General features: G+C 38.0%; 1 protein-coding gene across 4 annotated transcripts in view; it reads left to right on the top strand.

The window, feature by feature from the left end:
* The window catches only part of HELZ (helicase with zinc finger), an 85,836-nt gene that overhangs the window by 41,231 nt on the left and 26,946 nt on the right, over window positions 1–17,659 (top strand). For 3 of the 4 annotated variants that reach the window (XM_033076768.2, XM_033076771.2, XM_033076772.2), the window contains 7 exons: window positions 986–1,116; window positions 3,802–3,981; window positions 4,486–4,590; window positions 11,081–11,259; window positions 12,812–12,930; window positions 14,264–14,409; window positions 16,851–16,998. In XM_033076768.2, the coding sequence (XP_032932659.1) occupies window positions 986–1,116; window positions 3,802–3,981; window positions 4,486–4,590; window positions 11,081–11,259; window positions 12,812–12,930; window positions 14,264–14,409; window positions 16,851–16,998 (1,008 nt within the window). The remainder of the gene's footprint in view (window positions 1–985; window positions 1,117–3,801; window positions 3,982–4,485; window positions 4,591–11,080; window positions 11,260–12,811; window positions 12,931–14,263; window positions 14,410–16,850; window positions 16,999–17,659) is intronic. The other variant, XM_033076770.2, reaches the window with a different exon arrangement.

Here is a 17,659-nt window from a genome sequence, read left to right on the forward strand (position 1 = left end):
TTTTATTAGTGCAGATCTGTGTCAGATTTTGTCTAAAGGCTTCTGTTCTGTTGTGAACGTGGAGTTCTTTGGCATAATACTCTGATCAGATTCATATATTTCTGGAGAGATTAATTACTGCAGATTTAAGTACATGTAAATGATAATCTGAGTGAACTGTTTTTATGAATAATTTCCCCAGGAGCTGCTTTTATCCCTTGTTCAAATTTAGAATGTACTTTTCTTTTTACCCTTTCAGTGTGTGTGTTTGTGTCAACTACTTCCACTATCCATTGTTCCATTCTGAATTGAATCAGGAATGTTAAGTGCTCTGCATGATGTTTCTGGCTTTGTACCAGAATTTATGTTGGCAATATCTTTTATTTACTAGCATTGAAACACCTATAATTGAGAGAACAAAAATAAGCATGCATTGGTAAGCAGCTAATTGTTAGAAATTAACTTCTTGAGAGTCCTAATAATTGAAGAAAAATGACAAGTTATGCTATTCCAGAGTGTTTGACTAGAAATAATGTTTGGGGTTTATCTTTGCTGATTTATATCATCTGTTGATCTGGTAAAATTTCTGGCCTGATGTTTTTCTGAGGTTGTTCTTACAATGAAAGATGGAAGCTTACATTTGTAAAAAGAGTGTTTTAGAATAGTAATATTTTCCAGGAGTGTTTTTTGTATTAAAAAAAATAAATCCAAGAATGCTTTCCCTTCATTTTTTTTCTGAAAGTACAGTGGAATCTAATTTTAAAAGTCAAACAACAAAATTAAATTAGAGAAAATGCTGTATTTATCTTTGACTCAAAACAACAACAAAAAAAGCAAGTTAATTTTATCACAAATCTTTGGATTTAATGCTGTTTACTGTTTTCTTCTGAGAGCCAGTGGTGTGCAGGAAGAGAAAAATGTATAATGCACAGCAAAGTCTAATGAGCATTTTCTAAATGAATCCTTTTTGTTCACCTCTCCATTGATTCATTGGTTTGTTGTGCAGGTTGAACTTCAGTTCCAGTTGAACCGCTTACCCCTCTGTGAAATGCATTATGCCTTGGACAGGATTAAGGACAACAGCATTTTGTTTCCAGATGTCAGCATGACTCCCACCATACCCTGGAGTCCCAACAGGTACACAGACATTTGAAATCAAAGTTTGGGTGGGAATGCAGCACAGAATTTCTCAGAGCAGATGGCTGAAATCTGTCTTCGAACAGGAAACAAGCAGAGCTGCTCATTAGTGGTGAGGGGTTCAGAGGAGGGAGTGAAACTGTGCTAAATAAAACAAGAGGAATCATCCTCCCAGGGCCAGAACCCACTGAGTGAGCTGGGGGTTTGGAGGCATCCCAGCTCTGCTGTGGCTGCAGAAAATCCTCTGAAAACACCGTGCTTTATAGGAATGTCAGTGCCACTTCCAGGAGTGCTGTGCAGGATCCCAAGTGTGCAGAGTCCTGTTTGCAAGGGCTCATCCATTAGTGCTTGTCAAGCTGCAGTGAGCCCAGATTTGGGCTATCCCAGAGGATGTGGTTATGGAAGATGTGGCAATGACTCTTAAAGGATCAACCCTGCCCTTGCAAATAGCCCAGAGATTCTTTCTATACACATCTCAGAGTGTCCTTTGCGAAATGATAAACCCCTGTGTTATATAAATACTTCTAAAGAAACTTAAGGCTGATGCAGTGAAAATAGTATGTCTGAAAGAGGAATCTTAGGAGAAATGTGAGGCTGTGTGGCTCAGGGAATATGGGCAGTGTTCTTGCTCTTGATAAAAGAGGCATGATGGTTCTGTGCTTGGAGAGCAGGGAAATGAGAGTGATGTGGAACTGACAGTCGGTACAGCCTGGGAGGAGTCCTGTGGGGTCTTGAAGGTGAGAATTAGGAGTGTGATTGTGCTACAGAACAAATCAGGAGATGGCCTAGACATTAAAGGAAAACAGTCTGTCAGAAAGCTGAGACAGTGAGATATTGTAAGACAAAAAACGCTGGAAAAATTGTAGTTTGTCTCTGGAAGTATAAGAACAGATCGAGTACAAGGGTGGGATGATTGCTGTGTGCATCAGAGCACAGTACTGAGACGAAGAAGGGAATAAGTTCTGTTTAGAGTTACACTACAAGGCTAATGGAGGTCAGTGACAATGTGTTCACTGACTTAATTACAGTAATTTCAGGATTATAAGCCACACCATTTTGACTAAAATTTTGATCCGAACCCGGAATGCGGCTTATATATGGACAAAGAAGGAAAAGTTGCTGTTTTAGTTTGGAGTACAGGTGTCTGCTGAGAAAGGCAGGAACTTCTCTTTGAAATGGAGACTGTAAACCCCCTCCCTCCAAATTATTATAATTTTGAAATCAAGGGGTTTTCAGGCAAAAATATGGGAATTAGGAATAACAGTTCTTTACTAGGGAAATTAAAATAGAAATACAGCACTACAAAGAAACAAACCCCAAACCCTGACACAGTCAGAGTACAGCCTGACACCCGTCAGGCAGGGTGTTGGCAGCAGTCCCATTCCATGGTGGCTGCATCCTCCTGCAGTGACAGATGTGGCTCAGTTGGAGCAGTGCTCCTGTACAAGGTGCAGTTTCCCTCCGGAGGTCCAGTGGGCTTATAATCGTGAAATTACTGTAGGTTCTGAGTGAATCTTACAAAGAAATAGTGTTTAAGAATAGTTTGGAAGTAAGCAGTGATTTCAATAAAAAGGAGGCAAGTCAAGTAGGATAGAACTTTTATCTTCTATGTACATAACGAGTTGCATTTGATATGTTGGTATAATGTTTTGTATTTTTTTGTATACATAAATAAAATACATAACGATTATAGTTTAGTTAGTTCCATCTGATGGCTTGATTTGTTCTTCCTTAAGAATCAAACAAACTTTAAACTGTCTTTCCTGTTTTTCTTCTATTTGTGTTTTTATATCCCAGTCCCTTTCCTGAATTTCTTAGTTTCTTGCCAGCTTGTTGTTCATAGGCATCTTAAAATTGAATTCCCTCTTGATCTTACTCCCTGTTGCAAACTGCTTCTGAACAGAACTTTCCCAGTCTGTAAGAAGTGTGGTGCTTGTACCAAAGCAGATCACATTACTAAAGTATGGCCATATGTGCAGCAGTGACAGGTGTTTTTTACTTTTGAATCTGTCAGTGGCAATATTAAAAACTCTGTCTAGAAATCTTTAACTTCTTATGCTCATTGGGATTTTCTGAAAGCATCTTCCTCCCAATGCTGGCATCACTGGCTGCTTTACAACAAAAATCCTTTTTTTACACTGCTTCCCAATTAAAGGGATGTGCCCTGATGATCTTAAAAAAATGGTAAAGAGAAGCTTAGTAGTTTTTGAATTTGATTTTAGATGACTTCTACCAAGCCCTGGGGTTGTGTGACTGTTTACATTTAAAGTTGACAGTGTAAATGCTGCAAGGAAAAAACATAACTAATGGAGCTATTATTTGCATAATATAGTAGAAAAATCATTGTATTTTTACCTGCTTTTCTTATCAGGGATTGTGTGCAGGTAAACTATTAGGTGGGATGATGGGATAGGTTATTAGGTGGGATGATGTAAATTGAGAATAGGTTGAAACCCCCCACACGACTGATTTATTGCAAATTGCAAATTTTTATGATTAAAGCATGTGTTTGTTTTGCTAGATTTGTTGATTGTTTGGTGTTCCTCAGTGACACAACCCATACAGCAGCTCTGTAAAGTCTCTTCAATTTCTTTAACACTTTTGAAATCACCCTTCATTTAATTTCTGCCTGGCAGAGGCCTGTGAGAGCTTCTGTTTGTAACCTGTGTGGGCTCCTTTTGGCAGACAATGGGATGAGCAGTTGGACCCTCGGCTGAACGCGAAGCAGAAAGAGGCTGTTCTGGCTATCACCACCCCACTCTCCATACAACTGCCTCCTGTTCTTATCATCGGTCCCTATGGGACAGGAAAAACCTTCACTCTGGCTCAGGCAGTCAAGCACATCCTCCAGCAGCAGGACACCAGGTGAGAGGGGGCACTGAGCACAGAGCAGACCCCCCTAGCAGAGAGGATTTTTTGGCTAAAATTCAAGTCAAAGGTAGAAATACAGAATTTCCACCCAGCTTAGAAACCAACAAAGCCAAGCCATCCATCGTTTGGGATGGTGAAGTAATTTTATAATCTTGTATTTGCCATTTAGAACAAAACTAATTCCAATGGGAGTTAAGTGGAGTGGCTGTGATTTGCTTGGCATGGGAAGTTTTGCAGAATGGTAGATAACAAAAGCTGGTCTTTAAAATCAGGTCTAGATTAATAATTCCAAAATGATTATTGGAACCCTGTTTGCTAACTGATAACTGAAGGGTTTGAGCTGAGGGCTGAATCATGGGAAGTGCAGGAGGTCAGTGAGTAGTTCCATGATGAGGAATGTAGAGGAAGATGGCCACTGTTTCCTTTTTTTTGTATTCTACTGCTTTGAATTGTTTTCTGTTTCTTCATTGCTTTTTTATTTGCATCCATTTATTCCAGCAGGATTCTCATTTGCACCCATTCTAATAGTGCTGCTGATCTCTACATAAAGGATTATTTACATCCATATGTAGAAGCAGGCAATCCCCAGGCAAGACCTCTCAGGTATTTTTTTAAGGCTTATTATGTATCTATAAAATACTATTCTTAAGAAAAGGTGTCTATAAAAAAAGGTTCAAGAACTTTTAAAATATAAAAGCTTATTGGCATTACCAGCAGTGCTTTTAAAAACAGCCTAAAAGGAATGTGAAATATTGTAACATAATTTTCAGTCATATGTTAAATAAAAATAAAGACATCCTTTTTTAAGCTTTTATTATTCTGTTGATAAATGTCTTTCCTAGTGAGCAAGCTTTTGATATGCTCCTCTAAAAGCTACTATGATAAAATAAAATGAACTTTACTTTGTTTTGTGTTTTAATTTCTGAAAATTTTGACTTACAAGGCTAATTTGGAAACTGGGGCTCCCCACCTGGCTTCTTGGAAAAACATTTTGGTGTCATAGGAGCTACTTACTTAGAGAATTGTGTGAAAGTAGTTTGAACTCTTCTGATAAATCAGTGTGAAGTGATTGTTTATGTGCTGTAATGTACTGACCATGGGTATTTTGGGGAAATTGGGTTAGGAAAAAAAAAAAGAAGAAGAGTCTTAAGAGCAAGGAGCGTAAACTTGCATGGAAATAGTTAAGGAGAATTTCTTTATGGGCATAAATCTCCTGGAAACATTTTGCCCAGTAATCACAATGTATACTTTATACTGCTAACTTGGTGTAAATATATATTTTAAATTATGGGCATCATTTTCTGAATGCCAGTGGGTGAATTTATAATATTGCTAAGAAAATGACTCTGTGTTTACTTGCTAGCTATTAAAAGGCATCCTGGACCTACATTTTATGCAATGTCAGTAAAGCCAATGAAGTGATGTGAAAGGGCTGCATTTGCAGGTGTAAATTCTTTTAGGTCTGTTGGCTTTGGTTGCCAAGTGACATTTTACAGACACTGAGGGTCTGGCCAAGGCAAAGAAGGCAGTATTATCTTTTCAAAGATACCTGTGATCTTGTTGTGTTTTAACACAGATTGTCTTAAGGTGATTTGTAAAGCACTTTGGGATGAAAACCATTAAGGAATCTTAATTTTCTGAAGGGAAAAAATGTGTGTGATTGACCCTTTTGGGAATATTGAAGTGTGATTTAACAGTGCAAGGAGTTAAATGCAGTTTTATTGTTGCCAGGTTTTTGCTACCTTGTTTTCAACTGTGTGGTCCAGTCTCAGAAATAGGAAAAAGATAAAAAGTGCTATTTTTCTTATGGTTAAAATTTATGTGCATATTTGCCAAGAGAATCCCAGCACGTAATTTAAAAGTCACTAATATTTGAATTTAAGTTCTGTGGTACAGAAAGTGCTGCTGTAGATTGTCTGATGCTGTTCAAATAGTCAGGACACCTCCATAAAAAAATTGAAGGTTAAGAAAATGGAGGCACCTCTGAAGTTGTATATATATATATATTAATGGATACATGAATATGTGTGGTTCAAATAAAAAATCTGACAGTTGATTGTTACTTGAGTACAAAATGCATTAACCTGCTCTGGCAGGAGTTAAAGGTCAATTTTACTGAATCCAGTTGTCAGTTCAAAATTATTTATGGAGGTACCTCCCCTTCTGACTGTTGTAAAGGTGTATTTTCAAATTAAAATCATTACTGTTAGATTAAACAGGGGGATCTGAGCCTCTTGCAGTATTTTAAAGGAAACATCAATTGGAGTGGAAGCAGTTAATTATTCAAGGTAGATGTGCTGCTTGCAGAGTTTGTTGTGTTTCTAAATAACTGAACACTTTGCTGTAGATTTTATCCCTTATTTACTCTACAAGCAATGAGTTGGCTTAGTGGGGAACAACATAATGTTTATAATATTTATGTTTTTAAAGAAGGAAAGCTAAATTATTTAACATTTTGTACTGAAAACCACTGTAGATATTTCTGTGGGTGAGATGTACATTAAATAAATTATCCTGTCAGTGGTGTGACATAAAAGTTTGAAAAGTAGAGTTTGTGGGGCTTTTTGTTTAAATATCATGTTATAAATTTGTATTTTCTCTTAATAAAATAACTTCCTATGCCCTTTGGAAAATGCAAAGTCAGAGTGAGCAGTGAGAATTTATGTTAAATCTAACTTCTGCACCTAAATGAAATACCAGTGAAGCCTGAAGGCCAAATTCTCATAGTCCTGATGCCCATAAACAAATTATTACCCAGAAAAAACCTGTGCCCCTGGGTTTGATTGGATGAGTCAACTGTATTAGGGGCACACTCCAAAACCTGCCTTTTACTGGAGAAACTTGACACTGAAACAATTCCATATACTTGTGTAAATGAATGCAGAAATGTTCCTGAAGGAATGAAACCCAAGCTACAGCTGGGAGGAGAGCGCCTCGATGAAGAGCTTCTGTTTGCTGGTGAGACACCTGATTTTTGTGCAGCCAGGCACCTTCAGGTGTGAGTCAGAGCTGTAAGAGGGAGTAATTGGCTCCTCATTTGTGTGTTCTACTCTGTGGATGTGCCTGTGTCCATCAGCTCCTAGAACCTTCTGGAGGTGGCTGCTGGGGTAGCTGAGCCCTGTAGCAGAATTCACATTATCACCCTTTCCTAAAAACTCCAATAAACAGATAACAGCAATTCCTCTCTATGTGGCTGGGCACTGGTTGAGGTATTATTATTTAGTAATATTAATTTAGTATTATTTTACTTGCATAATTCAGATTTAGTTGTTTCCATGCACTGGTTTTATATGGAATGCTAAGGCAAAAGGAAAGAGGTTGATACAGCATTTATCTGTATACTGAGTATTTTTATTTATTCCTAAACATGTTCTTGCTTAGGATTAAATAAAACTAATATCTTAGTTCAACAGTGTCAAAAATAAGTTGGTTCTGTTAAAAATATCTCATTGAAACCCCTTCATTTTCTTACTACTTAGATTGTAACATCCATGTATAAATTCTGCATATATCCTGGAGCCAGGTAGCTTTAGTATGTGTCTGTTAACTAAGAATTATCCAGGTTATAGAAAAGAACCCATAGGAGCCAGAGTTGAATTAAAAAAAGAAAACAAACAGCAACCCAAACCAAAAACTCCCAGCAGGTTTTAAAAGATCATTGCCCTTTTTCCAAATGAGTTCTTGTACTGAAAATGGAATTAATTCATCTTATCAAACATAAGTTTGGAAAATAAATTACTCTTTTGCCAATTACTTTTTTCTTGAAACTCTAGCTTCCATCTTATCCATCCTTAAAGGGAAATGGTATTAAAAAAAAGACAATTTTCAAATTGTAGGACAGGTTTTTCATGTGTTTTCTGCATCCCAAGGAACAGACTTGTTTGTGAGAATGAGCCTCTCTTTGGAGATGGATCTAAAGACGTGGAAGAGGGAAATCAGGTGCTTTTAAAGTTTTCTTTAGGCTTCTTGGGACTAGTTAGATTTTTTAAAATTGTTTTTTTAAGAGATACATGAAATTAACCTGCTAGATTCCTTTCCCTCTGAGTTTCTGTGCTTTTTTTACTGGAGGGATTTCAGGTGAGAGGTAGCAGCACAAAAGCTGAGGAGGTGGGATGTATCCAAGAAGGGTTTCTTGGAGCACAGCCTGAAGGGGAGGGTCCTGGCCTGTTCTTTCTGTTCTGAACTGAGAGAAGTTGTGTTCAGAACAGAAAAAGAAGTTTTGAAGATCTGAAATTTAGTCCCCACTCAGTCTGTTGTAAGGAGTCACCAGAAGAAGTCACTGTTGTAGGACAGGAGTGCAAATCAAACTCTCTTCAGCCTCCCTCAGAGGTTCTGACTCCAGACTCACCCTTTATTCAATTTTAGAAATGTATTTTAAGTGGCTGAAAGCAATCCCAACCTGGGACTACTTGATTTGACTGACACTTAGTTGAAATAGTTGGGGAAAATGTCTCTTTTGATGTCAGGGCAGGGAAGGTGATGGAAGCACAGGCAGGTCAGCTGACAACTTGTTGCATTCTTTGGCTCATTGGCTGGAGATGCACAGAAATTGAGGTTTCTGTTGAAGGTATCCAGATGCCACACTTAGAAATAAAGGTGAGCTGAATTCCACAGGAAATGCAGATTGCTTGTGTGTTAACCAAGCATCAAATACAGTGGATGTATTCAGTGCCTTTGTTTGCAGAAGATTGAGTCCCTAATCTATCATCTCCTGGGAAATTCCATTTTGAGGCAATGCTCCATGTGTGTGTCAGTAATTTCACTGCCTGTGGTGTGGGTAGATCTTACCTGCAAGGTTTTCATTTCTCCAGAGTTAAAGCCTTGATGTGAGACATGTGACAGGAAAAAATCTCTCTTGGAAACTGTGGCTGGGTTTGGCTTCTGTGGCTGCAGCTTTTGCAAACTTTGTACCCAAATAATAATAAAATGTGTTGTGGGTACTCATGATTACTCTGATTAATAACTGCCTGACTCTGCTGGAGTTAAGGGACTCTACTCATGCAGATTTTAGACTAAACATTTTAGAAGTTTAGTCCTTTGTTTACTCAGAAGTTAAGGGCATGTTGCAGGATGAAATGTTATGATTTGTGTTAAGCTGGTAAACCCCATTTTGTGTTTGGTTCTTCCAACTCTGAGGAAAAAAAAAATCTAATAATGGAATTATGGGTGATTTTGTTAGCCCGAGTTGCACCTGAGAAAGAAAGTCCTTGTTCAGTGAGGCTTAACTTCTCTCATGACATTTTCCAAGTAGTCACATCTGTCAGGTGTTTTTATGCCAGTAGTGAATAATAGCTCTGGGATACCTATTTGATCTCACATCAAAATAAAAGAAATTAATGGGTAAGCAGCAATGCAGTTTGAAATGCTGTCAGCCAATCTGTGAGTCACCCACAGTTGAATTTTTGTAATAAAAGACAGTGCATGGTATAATAATGTCTAATAACCATAATATTTTGCATTTCAATAGCACCTTTCATCCAAGAATCTCAAAGTGCTTTACAAACATAAACTCCCAATAAACTCAGTAATGCTCTGTGAGGTGGGGGTAAGTATTACCTCAGTTAAGGCTGGCAAAGTGAAGCACACAAAAGCTGGGATAAGTGGAGCAGGGGTTATCTCACTCCCTTGTTGTAGCTGTTAGGCCATGACTTGGTGTAAGAACAGTTCATCAAATAAAGCTCATCCATTTGATAGCTGAGAAAAATAAATATATGGGGGTAACATTAGAAGCCTCTTGTTCTGAGAATGACTCAGGAGTGTGGGGGTTGTTCCTGCACTAAACCCAGTTTTACCTGGAGTTACCTTTGGTCTCCAAGTGTGGATTTGCCTTGACTGTCAAACAAAAAGTCATTCAGGGTACTGAAGTGCCTTTGCATTTCCTTTTGTCCAAAATGGACATTGGATCTTAACAAACCAGGTTTATTCTAATCCTAGTACTCGTTTCTCTCATTGTGTGGAGCTCAGCTGTAATTTTCAGATGTGGGTGGACATGTGATATCCAGAGTCCAACCAGTGCAATCATGCTCTGCAATTAGGTGCATAATTACACTTTTTCAAACACTTTATTAATGATTTAGGATTTGAACTATGGGTGCAGGAGAAATAAAATAATGAATAGAGAAACTGAACAGCATTAAATCCCATATTTAGAACTGAAATTAATTTCATCTTAATTTGCTTTGGAAATAAATTAAAAAATTTTAATTCCAAACTTTAATTTCTTTAGTTTAAAGGTTCTACTTCAGATTTATAGTTCTTGATAGAGATTATAGTGGTGAGGACCACTTGATGGAGGTGTCACAAGGCACCTTTATCCATCTACTTGCTGATTGTGTTCATTCCTGTGGAGTTACTTGGACTCTGTGTTCTGGGGCACAGCCTTTGTGTCTTCTGTGCTTCTCTTCCATGTAGCTAAACTGGTTGTAACAGGTCATCCCTTCCTGGGAAAAACTCATCCCTGGTCCCATGGGATGGTGATTAAAATGGCCTGATATGTCATGGGTGTCTGAAGTCCACTCAGTATTTTAGACTCCAGCCAAACTTCTGGCACTGTGTTCTCATTTATCCAGAGTATCACAGTTATGGCCCTGAGTGATGAAAAGATAAATCCACCTCATGTTTGGTGTGTAGAATTCAGACAACACATGGGATGGGTGAAAGAAGCAACAGGATTTGAATATATTTCATATATCAGCTGCAGTAGCTGAGATGTGCAGACAGACCACTGACAGTTCCATATTCTGGGCTGTAGTTATGCTTCAGGTCAGGAAATATTTATTTAAAATGAGCTTATTGTAAATTCAGAATTAAATAGACATTGATGTGAGGATCACAGGACATAAATATTTGAAGAATGTACAGATTTCTGTGTTTGAATTAAAACTTGCTAAGTGTTCATGTTCAAAACTGCACTGCAATAATAAGTGAATCTAAGACATTTTAGCATGTATTTCTGCATAGTTGTGGTGTTCTGCTTCTTGAAGATGATCTTTATTTACAAGGAAACACAATATTAGTATTTGAAATATTTAAAATATTAGGCTGTCACTGTGTTCAAAACTCATGGAAAATAAGACCCCTTTTTCTTTCCTAGGGTATATTTCCGAAATCGCTGGGTAAAGACTGTTCACCCAGTTGTGCATCAGTACTGTTTGATTTCAAGCACACATTCCACCTTTCAGATGCCACAGAAAGAAGACATTCTTAAGCAAAGAGTAGTAGTTGTTACTTTAAATACATCACAGTATCTATGTCAGCTGGATCTCGAACCAGGTAAGATAATTTCTAGACAAGAAGTGTCCATGCTTGAGAAATATCTTCCTCTTGCTAGTGTTGGTCCCTTACCCAATTCTTGGAACTGTTAAAAAATAAAGTAAACAATGATAATCTTAAAATGCTCTTTTGTTTTTTTTAATGAATAAATGTTTATTAGAAAACTGCAAACTACTGGCATTCTAATTAACCTTTTGCTTGTTCTTTTTTTTCCTTCTTAAAATAAAAATTAAAAAAAACCAAAATGAAGCAGTACTATCTATGATCTGGTGTTTCTGAGATCCAAGAGGGAAAATTCTGAGATTCTGACTTTGAATATTATGCTCATTAAGGTCATTACTCAGTGGAGCATGTAAGCATAAGTAACAGAGAGCTTTTTTCCCTTGTTTTGTGAATTGTTTAGCTTTGCAAACAACTCCCACACATACAAGCCCTGTTCTTTGCTAACATGATACATTTAGGGTTGTTTTCTAAACTGAAATATATTAGACTTATTTTTTTGGGGTAGAGGCTGCTTAGGGTTTATTATTTTCCTGATGAAATCCATCTGCTTTTTGGAGAGCATGGAATTTCTTTACATAAGTTGTTAGGGTTAGTTTTTTATGGCTACATTTAAGCATTTGTTACAACAGAGGAAACTAATATGGAATTTATGGTAAATATTTTTGGGTCTTTAGATAGAAATAGCTGCTTTGTTTGGCAGCAGGCTGTGTACAGTCATGCCATAGCAATGTGTGTGCAGCTGTATGAAATTCATATTTTCCAAAGAAAATTGCTGCATTTTTATGTATGTAATCTGAATTGGATGGTGCACTAAGTCCTGTAATACTTTGTTTTAAACCTTAATATGCCACAGACATCTATGTATAAAACCACTTCTGTACCTATCCTGAGTTTAGATTTCATAAAATATAACTCTACAGTGGCCAAGTTTTTTTTCAAGTGCATGTTCTCCAGTGCATAGATTCCCACCCAACCTTTGGTCCACTATTATCATAAAATTGAATTTAAATTTTCCTTCAACTTCTGTTCCTTTTTTCCCCTCCCAACATTCCTTTAAGCCCATAACCAGCAAAGTGCTCAGGTATGTGTGCAATTTTAATGGGAAATGTAATATATAACATAAGTACATGAGGATTTCCTTGTCATTGTCATTGTCCAAAGCTTTTCAAGTCTCATGGTGGTGAAATGACTTTCAGATTTGAGAAACCTCTTGAGGGCTGGTCTGCCAGGAGATATTTCCTCTTGGTGTAAGGAGGGCTCAGATAAAACAGGAGTTAAATTTCATGTGCATCACCAGAAAGAGGCAGACCTGGGGGCTCCTCTCTGTCACTGGCAATCAGGTGACCACTCTTGGTCATTTGATGGGTTTGAAAATTGTGTGGTTTTCAGTAGTTGCTAGAAATTAATTTGTGTAAGACATACTTTATTTAATTCTAGTTTTGGTTACTATCAGAATACAGAATGTTAAGTCCAAGTTCTTGTTTTGTTATCAATATTAATTTTATCATATTTCAAGTTTCATTCATTTGATGATATCTCTGTTTTACAGGGTTTTTTACACACATTCTGTTAGATGAAGCTGCTCAAGCTATGGAGTGTGAAACGATTATGCCTCTAGCATTAGCTAATAAAAACACAAGAATTGTCTTGGCTGGAGACCATATGCAGGTAAGAGCTGTGGGAAGCCAAGGAGAATTCCAGGGACGTTATTTCAGTAAGATATAAGGGTATTTATTATAGTCAGGAGTTAATGACTGGCATTCCCTGTTGATTTTTAAAAGCATTCAAGAATATGGAGAATTAGGATTGAGAGAACTTCACATTTTTATTAGAAGCATCTAATGTGATGAAGATTTGAACAAGTGAGAATAGCCAGTGCATTTCTGTTTCTGCAAAGTGCCTGGGAGCTGCTTGGTTTGGAAAGTTTAAACACTGATTATGCCTGTCATTTTGCTGCCTGTAGGCATGGAAAAGCATGCTTGGAAAAGTCAGCTTTACTTGCTTTATTGATTTAGGCCAGATTTATTTGTTTTTATAAATTCTGCCTTTAATTCTCTTTGCATTTCACAGTAGCAGTAGAGTGGATGTTTGCTTTGGTACAGTAACAAACTCAGAATGGTGTTGCCAATTATGATTTAATACTACTGGATAATTTCAATGATATTAGTAATGCCAAGGACTGGGGTAGTGCTTTTTAAATACTGCTCTCAAAATGCTTTTCAAGAGCTTGGAATTCTTACTTCAGGCTTGATCTCATCAGCCCAGCTGGGTGGAAATCTTCCCTGGGCCTGTGTGTCTCAGGCTGCTCTATAGCTCAGGGTCTTATAGAAGATACTCTATCAGGTGTCCAGTATTTAAATTTCAAAAACTGATATTTAGCTGAAGTGGACCTCAGAATCTGAATTGTATGAATTCAGAATGACAAAATAGATTGGCTTTATTTCTGGACCTGGAAATTGTATCTTAAAAAATCTCATTTTCATCATCTTTGGTTCTATTTTTCCTGCTGTTGTAGATGGTGGCTTTATTGTTAAACAAGCCCAGTAGGAGTTTAATGTAACAGTAAACAGGTCACCAGGTTTTTGTTTTTTCAGCATTTCTATTTAACTTTTTAAATGGTACTAAAATTTCTTTATTTTCTGATAGGTACTATTTGTGATAATAACTTAATTGTAAAAGTGATTGACAGAATAATGGTGTAAAGTCATTCTAAACACAGTTTGGAGTGTTAAACTGAGATAGAAGGGCTCTTTGCATAGTTATTGAATATTTTATTGTTCCTTTAAGACCATGCTGGTCTTTTGGTAATTTTCTGGTAGGAAGGAGCATTTCTGTGGAATAGCCATGGTCTGTGTCTTCCAGCTCAGAATGAATGTGCAGTAAAAGGGAGGTTTCACTTTTGGTTTGATGCAAAAACAATGCAAATACATATGTTGGGAGCATGAAATTCCGAGTCCACCCATTTAGTTACATTTTCTTTGTGTGTGTGTGTCTATTACAGCTCAGTCCTTTTGTCTACAGTGAATTTGCCAGGGAGAGAAACCTTCATGTTTCCTTGCTCGACCGGCTCTACGAGCACTACCCTGCAGAATTCCCGTGCAGGATCCTGCTGTGTGAGAACTATCGCTCCCATGAAGCAATCATCAAGTAGGTGTGAACTTTTTCACTGTATCATGTGCTTCTTCTGACTGCTGCCAGTGAGCAAAAAGAGCCAAGCACAGCTGAAGTGCTGCTGTCATGAAATCTTACTCGATTCAAAGTTAATTAGTAATTCTGTGTTGTAATTTGGTCTCCTAGAGCAGCTGAGGAATGAGGGACAGACCCCTCATTCAGGTGGGGATGCTTTGTCTGCTTGCACCTTAAACCAAAGAAGGGCCAACTTTCTCTTTTTAACCACCCAGCAGTCTGTTATAAGGCTCTGTGCTTCTTTGAACCATTTCAGAATTTTAGATTTGCTGGGCTGGATTATCTTGGAATGGTAAGCTGTGGGCAATGCAAGGAACATATGGATATGCAACTGTAAATGGAAAAAATAGGTCAAATTTTGAACATGTTTCTTTACTGTTGACATCTTTTATTACTTCTTTCAAGACACATTAATCAGTGGGTTTGCATTTTTATGCTATGATAAACTAATGGCTGCCAGTGTAATAAGCTCATCCATGAGCTGTGCTGGAAAGAATAAGTGCAATCATGAGGAAAAATGCTAAAGTTTAAATCCTGGCTCAAATATGTACTGAGGAATATTATGTTGGTATCCAGTCATACTAATTAGGTTATCACTGTGTTCAAAGCAAAAGCAGAAATATTTAAGTGCTCTGGGGAATCAAAAGTGAGAATGTAAAATATTTTTTTGCATAGCTTGATCTGTCTTCATTTTATGGACTTTGTAATTATAGGCTGAGTGCTGCTAGATCTCTTAGCCAGTTTTTGAGTTTGAGTTTGAAATGAGAGAACATCTGTAAAGAAAGGGATCATTTTAGCTTTTCTTTAGAGATCACTTCCATGTCATTTGCCTCAGAAAGGTCATCAAAATTCACTTCAGCAGCTGAGGCTCAGACAGGGAGTTCCAAGAAGGATCCACTATGTGGAACACTCAGGTGAGGATGCAGAAACACAGCACTGGCTCTGGTTGGCTCTCTGGTGGAAGTCCAGTGTGCCCAATTCCAGTGGGAAGTGGAATTGCTGTGTGAGGTGAAACCAGCTGAACACTCTCATGGTGGTCCCTTTAGGAGATGTCTCAAGTCTCCTTTTTTGTATAATGTGGAATTTCTGCTGGCAAATGGGACCATGCCACTTAGGACAGATGTGTAGGAAGATGAAGGGCTCATTAATCATCTCTACCTCACTGAAGCAGAGACACCATGAGAAATGGAAGGAAGAACAAGCCATTAGTTCAGCCTGGCTTTGGAGCTGTAATTGCAAAAAACAGCCCATACAGAAAAGTTTTGTTGTTTAATCAGATCTCGTTACTAAAAGTTAATTTGCAGAAGAGATGGTTAGTTTTGCCCTCTGGCTGCTTTGGATTGACTGCTACAACCCAGCCCAGTGTTGTTCAGGGTTGTCCAGGGTAAGCCAGTTCAGCTCAGGGGTGGGCTGCAGTGCTTTGATGATGATTTGGGAGCAGACAAGTTTCTGTGGCTTTTCCATGAGCAGCTGTTTCCATCTTAAGCTGCAATAGCTGGGAGCCTGGAGGAACTCGAAGGACCCACCAGCTGCAGTCTCCTGCTTTGTTGTCTTCATGTCAGGCTGTGCTCAGGTTACTGCAGCCTCTGAGTGATACCCAAAGAACATGAAGGTTGGAGGCTGGGCATTGAAAAGGAGATTACACCAAAATTCACTAATGACTGGAAGCCAGTGCATTAATTTAGTTGTAGTGTGCAATAGCATCCAGCATTTACAACACTGCAGTCTCTCCTTGCTGCCTTTTTGTCTTATTCCATTCAGTTTGCCTTTTTCCCTCCTATTTTCACCATGAAGTAGTTCTTGCCTCATTTCTTTTTCAGTCAGCCAGCTGCTGGAATGGCTGCTGCCAGCAGAGGAACTCTATTCTGGCTGTATTTCTGGTCTCTAGCAACATAGATCAGCCTGGAGTAGAAGTCACAGAAGAAAAGCTTGGTTGACAGCTGAACGCTTGGCCTGCGTCGGGCTCAGTGCGCACGAAATCTGTAGTAAATTTATCTTCCAAGTTCAATAACTCTTAACTGGAATGAGCAAACTCATTGTCCAGCCTGGGGAATAACCAGTGCCAGACAGCAAGTGTTCTTTTTGCCCAGTTTCCAGCCATCAGAACTTCTGAGTGAAACATCAGTGAGGATGTTCATGACTTTGTCAAGCTTTAGATGAGAAGAAAAAACAGCCTTTGTAGGAAAAGTGTTGGAGAAGCATATTTTTAGTGCCTTCTGCTGTGTCTGTAGTAGGGAAATATCAGTTCAGAGAAATCATTTGAAGATGCTGAATAGTAATCAGTGGTTCTGTTTTCCTTATGAAGTATTTTGTGGTTGCATATTTCATCAGGGAGATTTGCATATTTTATCAGTGAGCTTATGTGTAGACTCCACATTTTACCCTGTTTTGCCTCATTACAGTTACACATCCGAACTTTTCTATGAAGGCAAATTGATGGCAAGTGGAAAGCAGCCAGCACACAAAGATTTCTACCCTTTGACTTTCTTCACAGCACGTGGAGAAGATGTGCAAGAAAAAAATAGTACAGCCTTTTACAATAATGCAGAGGTAACTCTTCTTTGCTTTTACTGTTGATTGCTTTCTTAAAGCTCCACTCCCCCAAATTTTCTGGTTTATGCTCAGTGTGGGTGGAAGACATAAATTGTCCTCTACTAGGAGAGGGGAACATGGAGTTTGCTAAACATGATGTAATAAAAATTGCAATTGTAGTAAACATTTCCACTAATTTACCTTCTTTTTTTTCTCTGCAAATTATAAGCCGCATCTCATTCTCCCAGGCTCATTCTTTAGGATGTCTTTGCTGATAATTTATGTGACATTCTGATAGATGTATCTTAGCAACTGAGAGTAACTGCAATTTGAAGTAAAACTTAGATTTCTTTGACTGTTGTAGAAATGTTCCCACTCAGATAAGAGTCCTCTGGAGTAACATTTCACATTTCCTTTAATATGTTTAGGATCAGTGTCTAACTGATAATGTGCAGATGAGATTCTTTTAGGTGAGAACTTATTCTCAATCTGTTTGTTTCACATAGGTTTATTGATATTCTTCAAAAATTACTTTTGTTCTCATTCCTTCCCTTGTGTTTAAAAGAACCAAACAACCCAACCCTACAAAAACAAAGACATGCAGCAGCACCCACCTCCCACCTTCTGACTGGATGACATTTTTCATAGTGGAAGATGCCTTTTTCCAGTCACCTCCAGT

Source organism: Catharus ustulatus, chromosome 20 (genome assembly GCF_009819885.2).
Source record: "Catharus ustulatus isolate bCatUst1 chromosome 20, bCatUst1.pri.v2, whole genome shotgun sequence".
NCBI classification, from domain to species: Eukaryota; Metazoa; Chordata; class Aves; order Passeriformes; family Turdidae; genus Catharus; species Catharus ustulatus.